This window comes from Thamnophis elegans, chromosome 3 (assembly GCF_009769535.1).
Source record: "Thamnophis elegans isolate rThaEle1 chromosome 3, rThaEle1.pri, whole genome shotgun sequence".
In the NCBI taxonomy this organism is placed as follows: Eukaryota; Metazoa; Chordata; class Lepidosauria; order Squamata; family Colubridae; genus Thamnophis; species Thamnophis elegans.
The window spans coordinates 67,619,479-67,636,262 of NC_045543.1; the positions used below are offsets into that span (position 1 = coordinate 67,619,479).

The window sequence follows — 16,784 nt, forward strand, 5'->3', positions numbered from 1 at the left end:
GTTTTTATTGTAAATTTATTGCATGTTATAGCACATTAAAACTTTTAAGATGTGTGTACAGGGCAATGTTTTTAGGTGCACCTGATGTCAAACATTTCTAAACTGATGAAAATATTTATCTTTTTAATCACAGCCAAGGCATGAACTTCATAAATCCTTGGTTCAGAGAAAACATCAAAGTACCATTTAATTGAAGAATAAAGGAAGTATGAAAGAAAAACCTATCGGACTCTGAATTCTTGGACCACAAACAAACTTACTTCAAAAATGGTTCAGTACAAAAATATTGCTGCTCATTTTCTTGAAGAATGGTGCCTGCGGGATCCATTGCTTGGCTTTAAGAAACATCAACATATAAGGAAAAAACAGAGACTGATTCGGATAACGGGACTTTTCCTGGGTATTATGGCTATGAGCACACTCTCACTTTCAATTAGTGCCTTTTTCCAGTTGGGACCTTATAGCACAGAGACCATCAGCAGTCTGGACAGTGAAAAGTCCAAGTCCGTGCGTCAAAGAACTCTATTGGACTACCAAGAACAGAATCAAAACGATACTCCGGGTTCATCTTTTTCTTTGAAATTTGCAGATGAACATGATAACCACACGGAACATTCTCAGGGGGACTACCCAACAGATCTTTTTTCTCTTGAGGAAAGACGGCGGGGTGCTGTGATCCTTCATATCATTGGAATGATTTACATGTTTGTAGCCTTAGCTATTGTCTGTGATGAGTTCTTTGTTCCTTCACTGACAGTCATCACAGAAAAACTTGAAATTTCTGATGATGTTGCTGGGGCAACGTTTATGGCCGCTGGTGGCTCAGCCCCCGAACTCTTTACTTCTTTAATAGGAATCTTTATATCTCACAGCAATGTTGGCATTGGAACCATAGTTGGATCTGCAGTATTCAACATCCTATTTGTGATTGGGATGTGTGCTTTATTTTCTAAACAGATTTTGCACCTTACTTGGTGGCCACTCTTTCGGGATGTGTCCTTTTACATCTTAGACTTGATACTGCTAATCATCTTCTTTTTGGATAATTTCATTAGGTGGTGGGAAAGTTTAATATTACTGAGTGCATATATATGCTATGTGACTTTCATGAAATTCAATGGGCAAGTAGAAGAATTTGTGAAAAGTAAACTTAGCAGCAACAAAGTGGATGAAGTATCACCAGAACCTGATGGAAAGGTTAGTTATTGCAAAGATAAATTATTGCAGTTATTAATGAAACCTTTCTGTAGCCACACTTACATACCCAAAACATACCATTGTTATATTGCCTTGATTTTTGTATGCTAGGAGCAGACTATTTTAATGTTTTTATCTAAATAACATTTCATCTGAGTTTTGTGTCTACAAATGTGAATCAATATGTGGTTAACAATCACAAAGTGTTTAATACTGCTATAAGATTTTTATTTGATTCATCTTGTTTACATGTCAAACATGTACAAGATAGCAGGTATAGGTATAAACATAAACAAAGAAAATAAGTACAGATAAATGGAGACAGTAGAACAGAGACGGTAGGCATACTGGTATCCTTATGCATGCCCCCTTTAGGTTTTTATCAAAAACTGAATCTCAAAGATAAAGCATGTGTAACTAAGAAACAATATATAAAGACACAAGGAACATTCAGTTCAATTGAAATTCAATTGAACACATTGAAGTAATAGTAGGACAGTTTCTAAAGGCAAGCAAAGTATAAAGCAAGCCCATATAACATTATCTGAATACTATCACTGTTTGCTTCACCTTAGAAAATAATGAGGGTAGGATTTACATTGAAGAAGAAAAGGCAGTATAATTAGCTATCCTGCTTCCAAATCAATGCATAATGTGTTGTGGATGTGTTATGCTGCTTGATTTATAGATTATGCCAATCTGATAAGCAGTCTTTACAGTTTGCAGTTCCGTTTTTTATCTCTTCTGTGGCACAAAATGTACTACTCGCAAATATTGTATGGAGAAAAAAAGTTTATTACTCACAAGATGTGGTCTATTATTTCCCCTATATGTCAGATACCTGTTAGAAGTTTTCTGCAAATGTGAAGATTTCATGACAAAAAATCTTTGGCTGTTGTGGGAGTTTTCACATCTAGGTTACTTATGTGTGTGATTCATGCCTCAGTTTCTTAACATTGGCCTAATTCAATTATTTGTCAGAGTTTCAAAAAATGTTTATTGCTAGATGAATACTCTTGCACTGAAATTCTTCAGAATAAACACATAGTTGCAAGGTTGTTAAAATAATTTGGAGAAAGATTTTGATTGATAAGGATTTATATAAGATAAAAATATTTTATATTCATGATTTTTGTATGGTTACTGTAGCAAGCACAAACATAAACCTTGCACAATGACAAATTTTCGACTTTATCAAGTACTGAATATTATGGTTTTGAGTACCAGGAAAATGCAAAATACAGTTTTCCTTGTATGATGTTACATTTCCACCATGAGCCTAATCTATGACAGTACTTGGGGTTGATAAAATATTTTATTCTCTGATTTATATTCTGCTTTTCATTCAGGAGTTTATTAGTCAAACTGATGTAGAGATTTGGTATGAGTGTGAGGATGTCATTCACTGTATTTTAATACTGCTGAGTAGTACAGGGACTTTTTTTAGGCTTGAGGTGGTGGCGCAGTGGTTAGAATGCAGTAGTGCAGGTTACTTCTGACTGCCAATTGCCAGCAGTTCGTCAGTTCGAATCTCACCAGGCTCAAGCTTGACTCAGGTCAGTAAAATAAGGACCCAGATTGTTGAGGGCAATATATTGAATCTGTACACTGCTTAGAGAGGGCTATAAAGCACTAGGAAGTGGTATATAAGTCTAAGTGCTATTACTATTGAGTGATTGAATTCACCATAATGTATAATGTGATGCTTCCCTTACTTCCTATAATGGCCTTCAAAGTTATGGTTTATCATTTATTGTGGTTGATCAAGTAATATTTTGTCTTAAAATAGCTTTACAATGGACATTGTTAATTCGTTTTTAAATTTATACTGCGGTGTACTGATTTTTCACAATACAACAATAAACATTATGAAGGAACAACATGTTACATCAGTTCAAACAGCATTCACAAAGAAACAATGAATCCTAGTTAAAATATTAACAGAATACCAATAAAAATATATCATCCATATCTGACATAGTAACAAGTTATAAATTTGCAATAACAAGGACATAAATGCTTATTTAAAGTAAGTTTCTATTAAAATCAACCCATGATTTTAATCTACTCTCAGGCCCTGGATCTACCTTTTTCTAATCTAGGCCTCCTTTCTTGATGACACTCATAATATACCAAATAGGATGCTTGGAAAGCCTACTCATAATTTCATGGAGAAATTATTATTTCATGTAGGCAAGACCCAGGCCACAGAGGGCTTTATATGTTAAACACTTCAAATTGAGCTCAAAAAGCAAGAGGAAGCCAGTGTAATTAAGCCAAAACAGGTGTCGTGTACTCAAAGGGAAACACCAGACAGATGTTGTGCATTCTGGGTTTATTGCATTTTCCCAGTTTTTTTCAAATGCATTCCCATGTAACTGCATTGCAGTAATCTATTCAGGAATAAATCAGAGGTGGCCTTCAGCAGGTTCTGACCAGTTTTGGAGAACTGGTAGCAGAAATTTTGAGTAGTTCAGAGAATCAGTAAATACCACCTCTGACTGGCCCCACCCACATTTATTCTCTGCTTCCCGAGTCCCAGCTGATTGGGAGGAAATGGGAATTTTGCAGTAACCTTCCCTTGGAGTGGGGTGGGAATGGAGATTTTACAGTATCCTTCCTCTGCCATGCCCACCAAGCCACACCACACCCATCACACCACGCCCACAGAACCAGTAGTCAAAAATTTTTAATCCCACCACTGGAGTAAATCACAAAATTCAGGTCAGATAAAGCAAAGTTGATAACTCATACAGCTAAAAGAAAAGTATCCTTAACCCCTATTTCTAGCCAAGTACTCATGATAGGATGAGATCAAGCAGTACCCTAAAGTTACACACTTCTTTGAGTGGAAATGCAATCCTTACCAATGCAAGGAAAATGCCCCTTGTACTAGAGCAGGGGGTCAACTCTATTTCATTGAGGGCTGCATCAGAGTTGTGTTTGACCTCAAGGGCCCAGGGTGGGTGTGGCCAAGGTGGGTGTGGCCAGCTCAACATCACTCGTGTTGGGGCACCTGTGGTGGCCGAAACACTCTGCCACTAAAAATAGGCTCTCGAGCTGTGACAGCCCTCTGCAACCCTCTGCCAACAAAAATGGAGCTCGAGCTCCCTTTTTGCTGGCAGAGGCACTGCGGGCCAGTCCTTCACTGTTTCCAGTGATCTGGCCCCCAGGCCTTGAGTTTGACATCCCTGTACTAGAGTTATCACCAACAACCAAACCCACTAGATCCAAGTTTATGTTTCATCAGTACCACAGTCTAGTCCAAGAAGGAGCTGATTACAGGGATTAATGCACCGTGTGAAACTAGAAAGAAGAAAACAGAAAACTGTCTAAATCCAGCTTTATATCTCCTGACAATCATACCCAAAGGTTTCATATAAATATTGAAGAACATAGGAGATGGAACAGAACCCTGCAGTTCCCTAGCAACTCTAATCCCCTGATATAGGACTCCAAAAACTGCCATAGAGATAGGAACAGCACCACGATAGTCTCTGATCTCCAATTCTCTAGTACTCCAAAAGGGCTTAGTGATCAGTAGTATGAAAAGCTGCTGAGAGATCCAGGGGTGCTGGCAGGGAGATACTTTTCCCACTACAGTCTTCAGTAGATCCTCTGTCAAAACAATCAAAGTTGTCTCCTTGGCTCTCTCCTGAAACCAGACTAAGATGGCTTCAGATAACCAGCAGTTTGGAATTGGTCAGCCACCTTGTTTAAGAAAGTAGCTTACAGTTATTAAAAATGGAGGAACTGAAGTTGTTTGTTTCAGTTGAGAGTGCTCCTGTGTATAAGTTATACTCAGAAATAAGCTCTCTGAGGCTTATTGGAATTATTTTCATAGAAGTGTTTTAGTGCCTTAGGTTCTGGAAAATATTTTGGAAATTTGGTCTTAATATATATAATGCAGGTGGAATTTGTAAAGCTTGTAACATGATATTTCTGTCTTCTTGAGCAAGCATTACATCAGAACTGGCTTCTAAAGCAATTATTGAAGTGGTAGATTTTGCAGGGCAGATAATGTGCCTTGCAATGACATCTTTTATTGACTGCAGATTTTATCCTGTATTGCAAGGACACTGTAGTAGTCAATGACAACTGTAAGGCAATATTGTGATGAAGAATTTATTTTGATTGCTAAGTATTTCTGTATTCTACAGAGTCTTTAATTTTTAAAAAGCAGCAGCAGCAGCCCATCATAAAAAATAAAAAAATACATTCATCTGGCAGTACTTCTACATTTACAGTATGGAGAACTGACTAGCTAACGTTCTTTATTTTGGATCTACAGGTACCCAAAATGCCCTGTCATGTTTGCAAATCTGGAAAGGTGTTAGCCAAAGAAAATTGTTGTCCCTGGTATTTATCTTTTAAGACTATACAGTAACCTGGGAGAAGGTCAGAAGAGTTCTAAGATACCTTATTAAAGAACCAAAAGGCTAAAGGGTAATCCTAGCAACAAAGCTGCAGCCCTAACAAAATGTACACAGTCCCAATTAAAAAAGAAAAGAAATAAGCTGAAGATATTCTGTATAAAACTACTGGTACAATAGACACTCTAAGAAATGATCGAAAAACAAAAGCTGAGGAAGAATTTAAACATTATCAGTATGCTGGATAGGTTTACATTTAATTTTAATATTTGGTGAAATCTAGACCTGCATGGAATCATAACATTTCAGACCTATGCATTACCTAGAATTCAACCATTTAGAGTTCATTTTTTAAAATCCTCATAAATTTGTATGAGATAGAAGCTTACATTAATCATGTCCTTTTTATCAACAACTCTAAAATGTTTTGTACTAACCAGTTTTTAAATAACAGAAAAGTTAGTTTCTTATGGTAAATGTAAGAATGTAAGAAAAAATGTAATTCTCGTTTATCACGGCTGTTAAAAAGTTGCCGTCATTTTGTTTACAAAGCATTGTTAAATAGAGGATATTAGCGTATTGTATAAACTGACCAGAGGTATAGTAAGTTGGAGAGTTACAGGTTAAACTCCAAGTGGCAGGAAAGGAAGCAGCTTCAATACACAGATTAAAGAAACTCTACAAGGGGTGGAATCAGGATGCTTGGAATATGGCTGTTGTATAAGACTTGATAAAGATGCAAAATGGGAGGATAGATAGTTACAAAAGGATGATGGTTATTGCACGTGGCACCGGTTAATTGCAAAATTGCTTCTCATTCAGTATAATCAAACTATAAAAATACATGGAGAAAATTGGAATATTATGTTTCATAGGGATCTTTGAAAAAGATATCACAAGGGAAACAGATGGGAGAAGAATCTATCCATATCACTTTTTCCTTGTTCTTCATAAAGATACTTCTTTGCCAACAATCATCAAAGAAATAGTCCAATATAAGGCTCTCCCCTGGAGTTAGTGTCAGCATTTCTTACACTTCTCTTTCTCTTTAAATTATGTTTAAATTATCTTTAAATTTCTCTTACGTTAAATAACTTTAAATGTAAGTCATTCCCAATAATGTTTTAAATATGTCTCTTCATAGAATCTTTATTTCAAAATTGACTGTTCCCACAAAACCCACCCGAGAAAACTCTGATAGCTTCAACAGGTTCTATAGGTTTGGTTGTTTACAAAAATACACATTTTTGACAAAATTTGCCCAAGCTATCCCCAAAAAGTAATTCTGAAAGATTTTCTCATTATTTCACTTTTTTTGGTTTAGCATCTCCTGACTATTTTTGAATAGCTTGGTTTTAAAAACAACTTTTAGTTTGCCGCATTGTTTTCAGAAACATGCAACTTCAAGAATCACAGAATGAAAATATTCTGCTTGCCCACATAAATGTTTTAATTATATAAATAATTACATACATTCATACATATATAAATGTACATAAATATCTAAAGTGATAACTTTGGGAAAGTTTTTACAGTAAAGGAAATGTAAAACAGAAACAGTTTATTGTATTCGAATATGTGATTCTCTTTCAGTTAGCCACTCTTAATTTTCACCAGAAACATTAAATTTGTTAGATATAATGAAACATTTAAATTTAAATATTGACTGTTTCTATAATAAGTAACAGTTGACATTGACTTATATGAGCAGACTTTTACTTGCATAACAAGACTTGCCCTTGCTCCCCTCCTCCCCTTCTCATAATCCTCTCAAGTAGATTTGGTGTGGGGGAATCCATTCTGCTGGCAGATGCATTTCCATCAGCAGGTAGAGATTATTGAATAAAATTAGTAGTGTTTCATTTTGATATTTGATGAAATTAAGTATTATTATCCATTGCTCATAGTGGAGGGGTGGATATCCAAAATATATGTTGACGTTATCAGGACCAACCAAATTATATAAAAGCATAGGCACTTCTCAACTGTTCTAGAATTGTTCAATAGACAAAAAGTTATCAGTCCCCTCCCATACGAATATAATAATATACACATTTGCCTAAGAGAAAATTGGGACTTGGTTCCAATTAGTCATATAAAGAATGAAGTTAAGTTAAACAAATCAGCTTACCCCACAGTCCTATGCTCTTAAGTATTAAGTTCAGTGGAACTGACTTTTAAGGTAATAATCATAATTCCTCATTTCTAAAATTTGACATATTACTGTGTTTCCCTGAAAAGACAGTCTTATTTTCTTTTAGAGTGTTTAGAGTGTTTATTATAATTTATAGGCCGCCCTTTTCCCTGAGGGGACTCAGGGCGGCTTACAAAACACGGGGAGGGGGGTACAAAGACAAAAAAACATAAGACAATACATAATATTAAAAATAGAGCACAATATTCATTCATCATTCGGGAGGGGGCAAACTAAGATTTTTATCCCCAGGCCTGACAGGATAGCCAGATCTTAAGGGCCGTGCGGAAGGCCTGGGCGGTGGTGAGGGTGCGGATCTCCACGGGGAGATTGTTCCATAGCATTGGAGCTGCGACTGAGAAGGCTCTCCTCCGCATAGTCGCCAGTCGGCACTGACTGGCGGATGGAATTCGGAGGAGGCCTACCCTGTGCGATCTGATGGGACGCAGGGAGGTAATTGGCAGAAGGCGGTCTCTCAAATAGCCAGATCCACTACCATGGAGCGCTTTGTGGGTGGTAAGTAAGACCTTGAAGTGCACCCGGAGATCAACAGGTAGCCAGCGCAGCTCACGGAGGATCGGTGTTATGTGGGCGAACCGTGGTGCGCCCACGATCACTCGCGCGGCCGCATTCTGGACTAGCTGAAGTCGCCGGATGCTCTTCAAGGGCAGCCCCATGTAGAGCACATTGCAGTATTCCAGCCTAGAGATCACAAGGGCTCGAGTGACTGTTGTGAGGGCCTCCCGGTTCAGGTAGGGCCGCAACTGGCGCATCAGGCGAACCTGAGCAAATGCCCCCCTGGTCACAGCTGACAAATGATGGTCAAAACTCAGCTGTGGGTCCAGGAGGACTCCCAAGTTGCGGACCCTGTCTGAGGGGTATAAATTTTGTCCCCCCAGCCTGATTGATGGAACATTAGCCAAATTATTGGGAGGAAAACACAACAGCCACTCGGTCTTTTCCGGGTTGAGCACCAGTTTGTTAGCTCTCATCCAGTCTTTAACAGCCTCAAGGCCCCGGTTCATCACTTCCACCGCTTCATTGAGTTGGCACGGGGCGGACAGATACAACTGTGTATCGTCCGCATATTGATGGTATTTTATCCCGTGCCGAATGATCTCGCCCAGCGGTTTCATGTATATGTTAAATAGTAGGGGGGATAAGACCGAGCCCTGCGGCACCCCATAAGTAAGGGGCCTCGGGGACGATCTCTGCCCCCCCACCAACACCAACTGCGACCTGTCCGAGAGGTAGGAGGAGAACCACTGCAAAACAGTGCCGCCCACCCCCACCTCCCGCAGTTGTCGCAGAAGGATACCATGGTCGATGGTATCGAAAGCCGCTGAGAGGTCAAGGAGAACCAGGATGGACGCATGGCCTCCATCTCTGGCTCTCCAGAGATCATCGGTCAATGCGACCAAAGCGGTTTCTGTGCTGTAACCGGGCCTGAAGCCAGACTGGAAGGGGTCAAGATAGTTAGCTTCCTCCAAGGTACGCTGAAGCTGGAGGGCCACCACCTTCTCAACAACCTTCCCCACAAAGGGGAGGTTGGAGACTGGACGGTAGTTATTAAGAACTGCTGGATCCAAGGACGGTTTCTTCAGGAGGGGTCTCACCACCGCCGCCTTCAGCGCGGTGGGGAGATGCCCCTCCCGAAGAGAGGCAGTAACAACCGCCTGGATCCAGCCTCGTGTCACCTCACTGCTGTTGGCAACCAGCCAGGAGGGACACGGGTCCAGTATACAGGTGGAGGCGCTCACAGCTCGCATAGCCTTGTCCACATCCCCGGAGGCAACATCCTGAATCTCAACCCAGAGATGGTCTGCCAAATCATTCCCTTGTGTCTCGGCTGGATCTGCAGGAGTGGAGTCCAGGTCCGATCGAAACCGAGCAACTTTGTCCGCCAAGAACTGTACATACTCCTCAGCCTTACCCTGTAAGGGGTTCTCCGTCTCCCTCCTAGTTAGGAGGGAGCGGGTTATCCTAAACAGGGCGGCTGGGCGGGACTCGGCGGACGCTACCAAGGAGGCAATATGTGATCTTTTGGCTGTTCTCAGAGCCCGAATGTACTCCTTGGTGCAAGCTGTCAACAGTGCCCGGCTCGACTCGGACCTATCGGACCTCCACAGGTGCTCTAGGCGTCTCCTCCGGCGCTTTATTTCACGGAGCTCCTCGGTGAACCAAGGAGGCCTCCATGGGCCGCTGACCCGGAGGGGCCGTAGTGGCGCAATCCGGTCCAGAGACTCTGATGCTGCCGAGTGCCAGGCCGCAGCAAGAGTCTCCGCCGAACTGTGGGCGAGAGCATCTGGAATAACCCCAAGCTCCGTCTGGAACCTTACTGGGTCCATAAGTCGCCTGGGGCGGAACCACCTGGTCGGTTCCTCCTCCCTACGGTGGGGGTTTGGCCTCCGGAAGTCTAGCCTCAGTAGGCAGTGGTCTGACCACGACAGGGGAATGGTCTCATTTCCCCTCAGACCAAGATCATAACTCCACTGCTCCGAGAGGAATACGAGGTCGAGCGTGTGACCCGCTGAGTGGGTTGGGCCTCGAATTACCTGGGTCAAGCCCATGGCTGTCATGGAAGCCATGAACTCCTGCGCTCCATCAGAGTGTTCACCGAGCGAAGGCAAATTGAAGTCCCCCAGAACCATAAGCCTAGGGAACTAGCAGTTAGCAGTTAGACTTATATACCGCTTCATAGGGCTTTTCAGCCCTCTCTAAGCGGTTTACAGAGTCAGCATATTGCCCCCAACAACAATCCGGGTCCTCATTTTACCCACCTTGGAAGGATGGAAGGCTGAGTCAACCCTGAGCCGGTGAGATTTGAACAGCCGAACTGCAGAACTGCAGTCAGCTGAAGTAGCCTGCAGTGCTGCATTTAACCACTGCGCCACCTCGGCTCTTAACTCAACTGCCAGCTCGGCTACTGACTCGAGGAGCGAGGGGAGGGCTGCTGCAACGTAGTTGGGAGGCAGGTACGTAAGCAGCAAACCCACTTGACCCTTGAGGTCCAGCGTCACCAGTAGGGACTCACACCCGACAAGCTCCGGAGCAGGGATCCTACGAGGTACTAAAGACTCCCGGATTACAATAGCCACACTGCCACCCCTTCCCTGGGCTCTCGGCTGATGAAGCACCTGAAATCTGTCTGGGCACATCTCTACGAGGGGGACTCCTCCCTCCGTGCCCAGCCATGTCTCAGTAATACATGCCAGGTCTGCGCCCTCGTCTGTTATCAAGTCCCGGACGAGGGGAGCCTTGTGAACAACAGACCTGGCATTTAGCGACAGCAGCCTGAGACCAGGGTCCTGACTACTCACGCCATCTGACCTTGGAGTGGGACTCATAGGGCCGGAAGGAGGGATCTCTGTGATATAGCGAGCACTCCTTCCCCGGTAATGGCCAGCCCTAAAGTCCCCGCCGTATCTGCCTCTCCCTGTTATGACCGCAATGCTCCGACCCTCTCCCGTGGATGTAGTTCCCCCAACCACCCCGGTGGCCCCCGCAAATCCCACCAGGTCCTCCGAATCATACATACTCATTCACTCACTCAAACAGTCCCCACATGGTGATTAAAACACAAAAATACAACAATAATAATGATAAAAGTGGGATCATTCATTCAATCTCATACATACTCCTAACATATCCCAAACACAGTAAGAAAAAGAGATAGGAAAAGGAAGAAAAAATAGAATTGCGCACTTATTACGTTGTTAAAAAGCGAGTCCGGATAGGGCCAAATGGCTCTCCATAATTGAAGTAATTAAAATAGGTGTTGTGATTAGCGTCCAGTTATAGTCCGGAGAAGGTATGCGGGAGGGTAGTTCATATTCCCCTCTTCTGTTGGTCTGGATAAATCCAAAGAGTCCGGAATAAATAAAGGGGATAGGAGGCCTTCTTCCACCAGTGCTGCTCCAAATAGAGTTCCCAGAATAATAATGGTAGGTAGTGATGCTGATGGTACTCGAAGCCAGATAAGGCTGAGCTAGCGGGTCTGGAACCAGATGAAACTGAGATAGCAGGACCAAAGACAGATGGAACTTAGCTAGCAAGTCTGGGTAACCAAAGACCACAATCAGATGTGGCTGGAAGTTGAAAACCCACCATAAGGGGGCGCCAGATGGTACGTGGAAGACACAAGGCAGAGCCTCACCACAACAAAGGGAGGCAGGAAGTAAAATGCGTCCAGGGAGCCACCTGACTGGGCAGGGATAAAGAAGGGAGGAGGCAATGCTGGGAGGGAAGTAAGGCTGGATGGAAAAAGGGACCATCCGGAGGGGCTGATGCAGTGTCGGGGAAAGCCACCCATCCACTCTGCTCAGTCCCCACACTGCTCCGATACGTTCTCTTTCCCTCCGAGATGATGATGGTCTCACACAGCCCCAATGAGGCAGTTCGATAAGCCAGGTAGAAAAAGTTCGATAAGCCAGGTGGATAAGCCAGGTAGAAAAGCCAAAAGCCACCACCGTTGCAGCCGGCGTGATGTTACTCCTCCCACCGCCAAGTAATGCAAACAGCTCACGGAACCCAAGACCCCAAAGTTGTAGAGCCCGGGGGCATCCAGAAACGGCGACCCCTGCAAGGGACTGGGCTGGTCCTATAGATTCTCTCTCCTTCCAAGGCGGCAATAGTCCCGTAGAACCCCAGTGCTGTGGCTCAATAAACCAAAGGAAATCGCCTGGATCGAAAAACGCTGACGCGACGCCGCCCCCCCCCCCCTGCCGGATAACGCGGGCGGCTCGCAGTTCACAGACCTTCGAGATCGTACTGTCCGGGGTCGCTCAGAAATGGCGACCCCTGCAAAGGTTTGGGCTCCTCGGGTCCCCTGGATTCCGGACATCCCCGGGACCTTCTTCGGGCGCATAAATTTCAGGTTTTTCAGATGTTTTTCCAGCGTTTGCTCTCCTTATCGCCTGGAGCAAAACGCCTGGGCGCCATCTTCCGTTCTCGCACATGCGCCAGATCCAGAGAGGGATGGAAGTTTTGTCTTTGTTTCTGGCACACTCTTGCCAGCCCTAGTGTCACTGGGCCTGCTGTCCACTAAGAGAAGAGGCACGATAGTTAGGATTTGCAGGAGCGGCCTCAGTGAGGCCGTTCCGTGTGAATGGCAGGTGCATGTGGGGCCCATGGGGCATGTTTCCCCCTTACTCCAGGAAATGGCAGGGACCGCCTGCGCATGCAGTTAAATATTTTAGGGGAGGGTTTATTTTGGGAGGAGGGCTTATTTTAGCACATGCGCTCAAAAGCCCAATTGGGCTTATTATCCAGGGAGCTCTTATTTTGGGGGAAACAGGGTAGATAAATTGTAAGTGAGACATGTTGATCTCTATTGCAAGGTAATGTTAAAACCCCAATGAGTATTTCTGAAAATTATTACACTTTTGATGGTCTTTGATCCTAGAATAGTGTTAAGGTCAATGCTATATTGATTCCAAAGCAGTTTAAAATGATCATTCAGGTCTAGATTGATGGCAGCTGCAATTGGAATTGTATTTTTGGACCTTTTATAGAGATCTTCAAAAGATGGCAAATTTAGAAATTTCTCATTTTTCACAAATTAAGACATCTAAAGAGACTTCAGTGGCATAGTGTGTGGCCTTAATAGCTCTATAGAAGGCCACCCCTGTAGAAGAGAATAGTGGAAGAGAGAGAGAAATTCTCCGATATTTTTTTTTACTAAACAAATATTTTTACAAATATTGAGAATTTTCTTTGGCAATATGCAATTAGAAAAAAAAGCCATATATATCTAAACAGTCTTTACGTTGTTCGAAATGTACTCTAAATATATTTCTGGAAAAAGTTGAAACTACAAAAATGGATGTAATACTGATCACAAATTATACTCAGAAAATAATATTGCAGTAATGCTTATTACTATTGAAATAAATAAAAATAAATGGCATTATGAATAAATAACACATTCACTTTTTTAAACCTGGTACATTCTGGTATTCCTAAATCATTATGAATCATTCTAAAATTTATATATTTGATTTAGCTTTTCAGTTTTTTTTCATCAAGTGCCAGTGGAGGTTGTGGCAATGTTGAAAATTTCAAACTTAAGGGATTTTTGCAAAAATCTTGACTTTTGTAAAGTTTGATATGGTTCAATGAAGCATTTCTTAAATTAACCAAAAATGCCCCTGAGATCATTTAGCATATAGTACTTATTGTTAGAAGATCATGAATATATAATCTGATATAAGTTTAAAACTAGGGATTGCCCTAAAAATAATATTGATAAGGAAGAACTAGAGACAGTTTGTTCCTGATATTTTATGGCTTGGCTGAGACAAAGAATGACATAGTAGATCAATTCCATAGTTCTTGAGCTTACATCAAAGGAATTGAGAGCATGGAAGTATATGGACCATTAAATCTATCTTACTACTTCATATTATAAAACTATGTTTTTTCATTAAGCAAAGCCTCTCACTTTATTTTTTAAATCTTAACTATTTACATTCATTTATGTAAATACTGTAGCTGTATTAAATTTAATTTTAAATGTTATATATCAGAACATAACTTGAGAGAATGAACTATTGATACTGTGCAGGGATGGGTTCCAGCAGGCACTACTGCTGGTTAGCTTGTGTGCGTGCCGCACCATGTGCACGCACGTGCTTTGTGCGCATGCACAATACAATTAAAATTATTCTATGCATGCACAGAACTGAAAAACAAAATGGCGGTGTCTAGGCCCCGCCCAGAGAACCAGTTAGGGGGCGTGGCAGGCTTAGGTCGTTGCCATTTCCAATGACCCAGGCCACCAAATCAGTACCAGTTCTGCCAAACGGGGTCGAATTGGTAGGAACTCACCACTGATACTGTGCCAACCTAAAAGGTGATAAACTTGTGAATAGCTTGAATTTTGCTACTTTATATGCACTTAACCTTCCATTGTAATCTCTATAGGGGAACTCAGTTCTGTTCTCAGGGTTTGTAATATCCAAACCTACTAATAATTCTTGAATGTTATAATTAAAACACCAAGAAAGCATCTAGAATATAACTGTATATATGTTATTTATATTAAAATGAAATCATGGTTGAGAATTTTCATTATTGTATTTTTTCCATTTCAAACTGTGGAGGAAAAAGGAACATGCAAATGAAGCAAATTTGCCTGGCTTTTAATTTTTGCTGGAAAGCCATTTCTATGTTACAAATTCCCAGTTTTTGTGTACTGAACTACTTGTGAAATATTTTACCTTCATTTAATCCAATTGTAAAGTCAGAAAGTCATATTCTATAAAGTTCAGTGAAACAATGGCTTAAAAGCTATAGTTTTAATAATTAATGAAGGCAAGTGAATCAATAGAATATAGATTCTACATTCTTAAAAATGTATATTTAATATCTTGAAAATGCTTAGTGTTTGTATTTGGATTACATGGCATTTCCCGTTAAGACTTTAGTTGCAAAGTACAGAGCAATGGTATCAGAAGCACTTTGTGCATTTTCTGCATACCTCATTGCAAAAGTAGCTATTTCATGTTGGATAGAAGAGGGTTTTTTTTTTCAAGCATTCTTATAGTCACTCTATAATATGGTTACAGATATTACTGCAAGATAAAATAAGGAACAATTTCAACCAAAAAAAAAAGAAAAAAGAAAAATCTTAACATATTTACAAAGACAAATCTTGTACGGTGACAAATTAATTTCACCATTGGCAGTAAGATTTGCCAAGTTGTAAGACACCAATTAAATAATATTATTTAATATTAAATAAACAATATTGCATGAAATATCAGTATCCTTAGGTATCATGGATTATCTTCAACAATTTATTTTTAAGATATATTAGAAAAAAATTGAAATCTCCATCTCAGGTTCATAAGAAAAATATTCTTTTTTATTTTATTTTGATGAATATAATCTTGACTGATTGGTTTTGTCAAAGTCTTAATTTTTTGTATAACTATTATGAAAAATGAGTTTTATTCTTGAAATAGTTACCTGTGAACTAAGGACAGTGGATGCTTTATGTCCACTGGGATTAGATGCTATTGAAGGGGAAAAAACAAATGGCAGACATCTCTATGGTGGATGCCTTCGAAGATATATTACGTCTGACCAGACAATTTGGGTGGGGAAAGATTTATTTGGTTAATTGACCATTTTTTGCAATATCTAAATAGGACTTCTTTCTCTTCTTCATTGTTATCCCATCTTTTCCCAACTGACCAATCTATAATATTTATGGAATTATTTTTCCTCCATGAATTTTGGGTGCATTTATTGATAAATATTAAAATGATTGGTATATGGCAGGGGTGCTAAACTGGCGGCCCACAGGCCAGATGTGTCATGCACAGGCCACGCCCAACCCAGCTCTGTGAAGGGAAAAACATCATGTGACAGCAACGTGACGCTGCAAGTTTGACACCTGTGGTATATAGTCACTGAATGCTATAAGTGCAATGGTTTATTTAATAGCTAGATAATGTAATCATTCAATTAATATTGATTTCTTTTTTCTAACCCTAATCTAGCAGATACATACTATATACAGGAATACCATATATAACATTAATTGTGGAGAAAAATTGCTTTCAGATAGATTTGTCAACTGTGGATTAACAACGTAGAAATGGGGCATTCAACAGCTTTTTTATCTATATTTAGGAAATCGTCTGAAATTCAGAGTTGACTTCTTTCAGGTAACTATTGTATAAGGATTACTTATCAGATATTAAAAGCAACATAGTCAAACCAAAGAAACATGTTGGATATAACCAATATTAGCTTGATGGAATGAAATAGTAGAAACCAATATAATATTTTGGCATTGGTTTGGCTCAAAACCATGCTGTTTTGTTTTGTTTTGTTTTGTTTTTTGTGGGTTCCATAGTTCTTTTCAAGAGGATATCAGTTACCAATTTTCTGAGGATATAGGAAACCCATAATTAGTGAAACAAATTGGTACAAAACTGATAGCCAATCTTGGCAAAAAAAATCAACAAATATATCAACCCTTGTGTTGGAATTTCTACATAGATCATAGT

General features: G+C 40.7%; 1 protein-coding gene across 1 annotated transcript in view; it reads left to right on the forward strand.

The window, feature by feature from the left end:
* The first annotated feature begins 267 nt into the window (after window positions 1-267).
* SLC24A2 (solute carrier family 24 member 2) overlaps window positions 268-16,784 on the forward strand; it is an 82,975-nt gene continuing 66,458 nt past the window's right edge. The window contains exon 1 of the mRNA XM_032214248.1: window positions 268-1,197. Coding sequence (XP_032070139.1) covers window positions 268-1,197 — 930 coding nt within the window. The remainder of the gene's footprint in view (window positions 1,198-16,784) is intronic.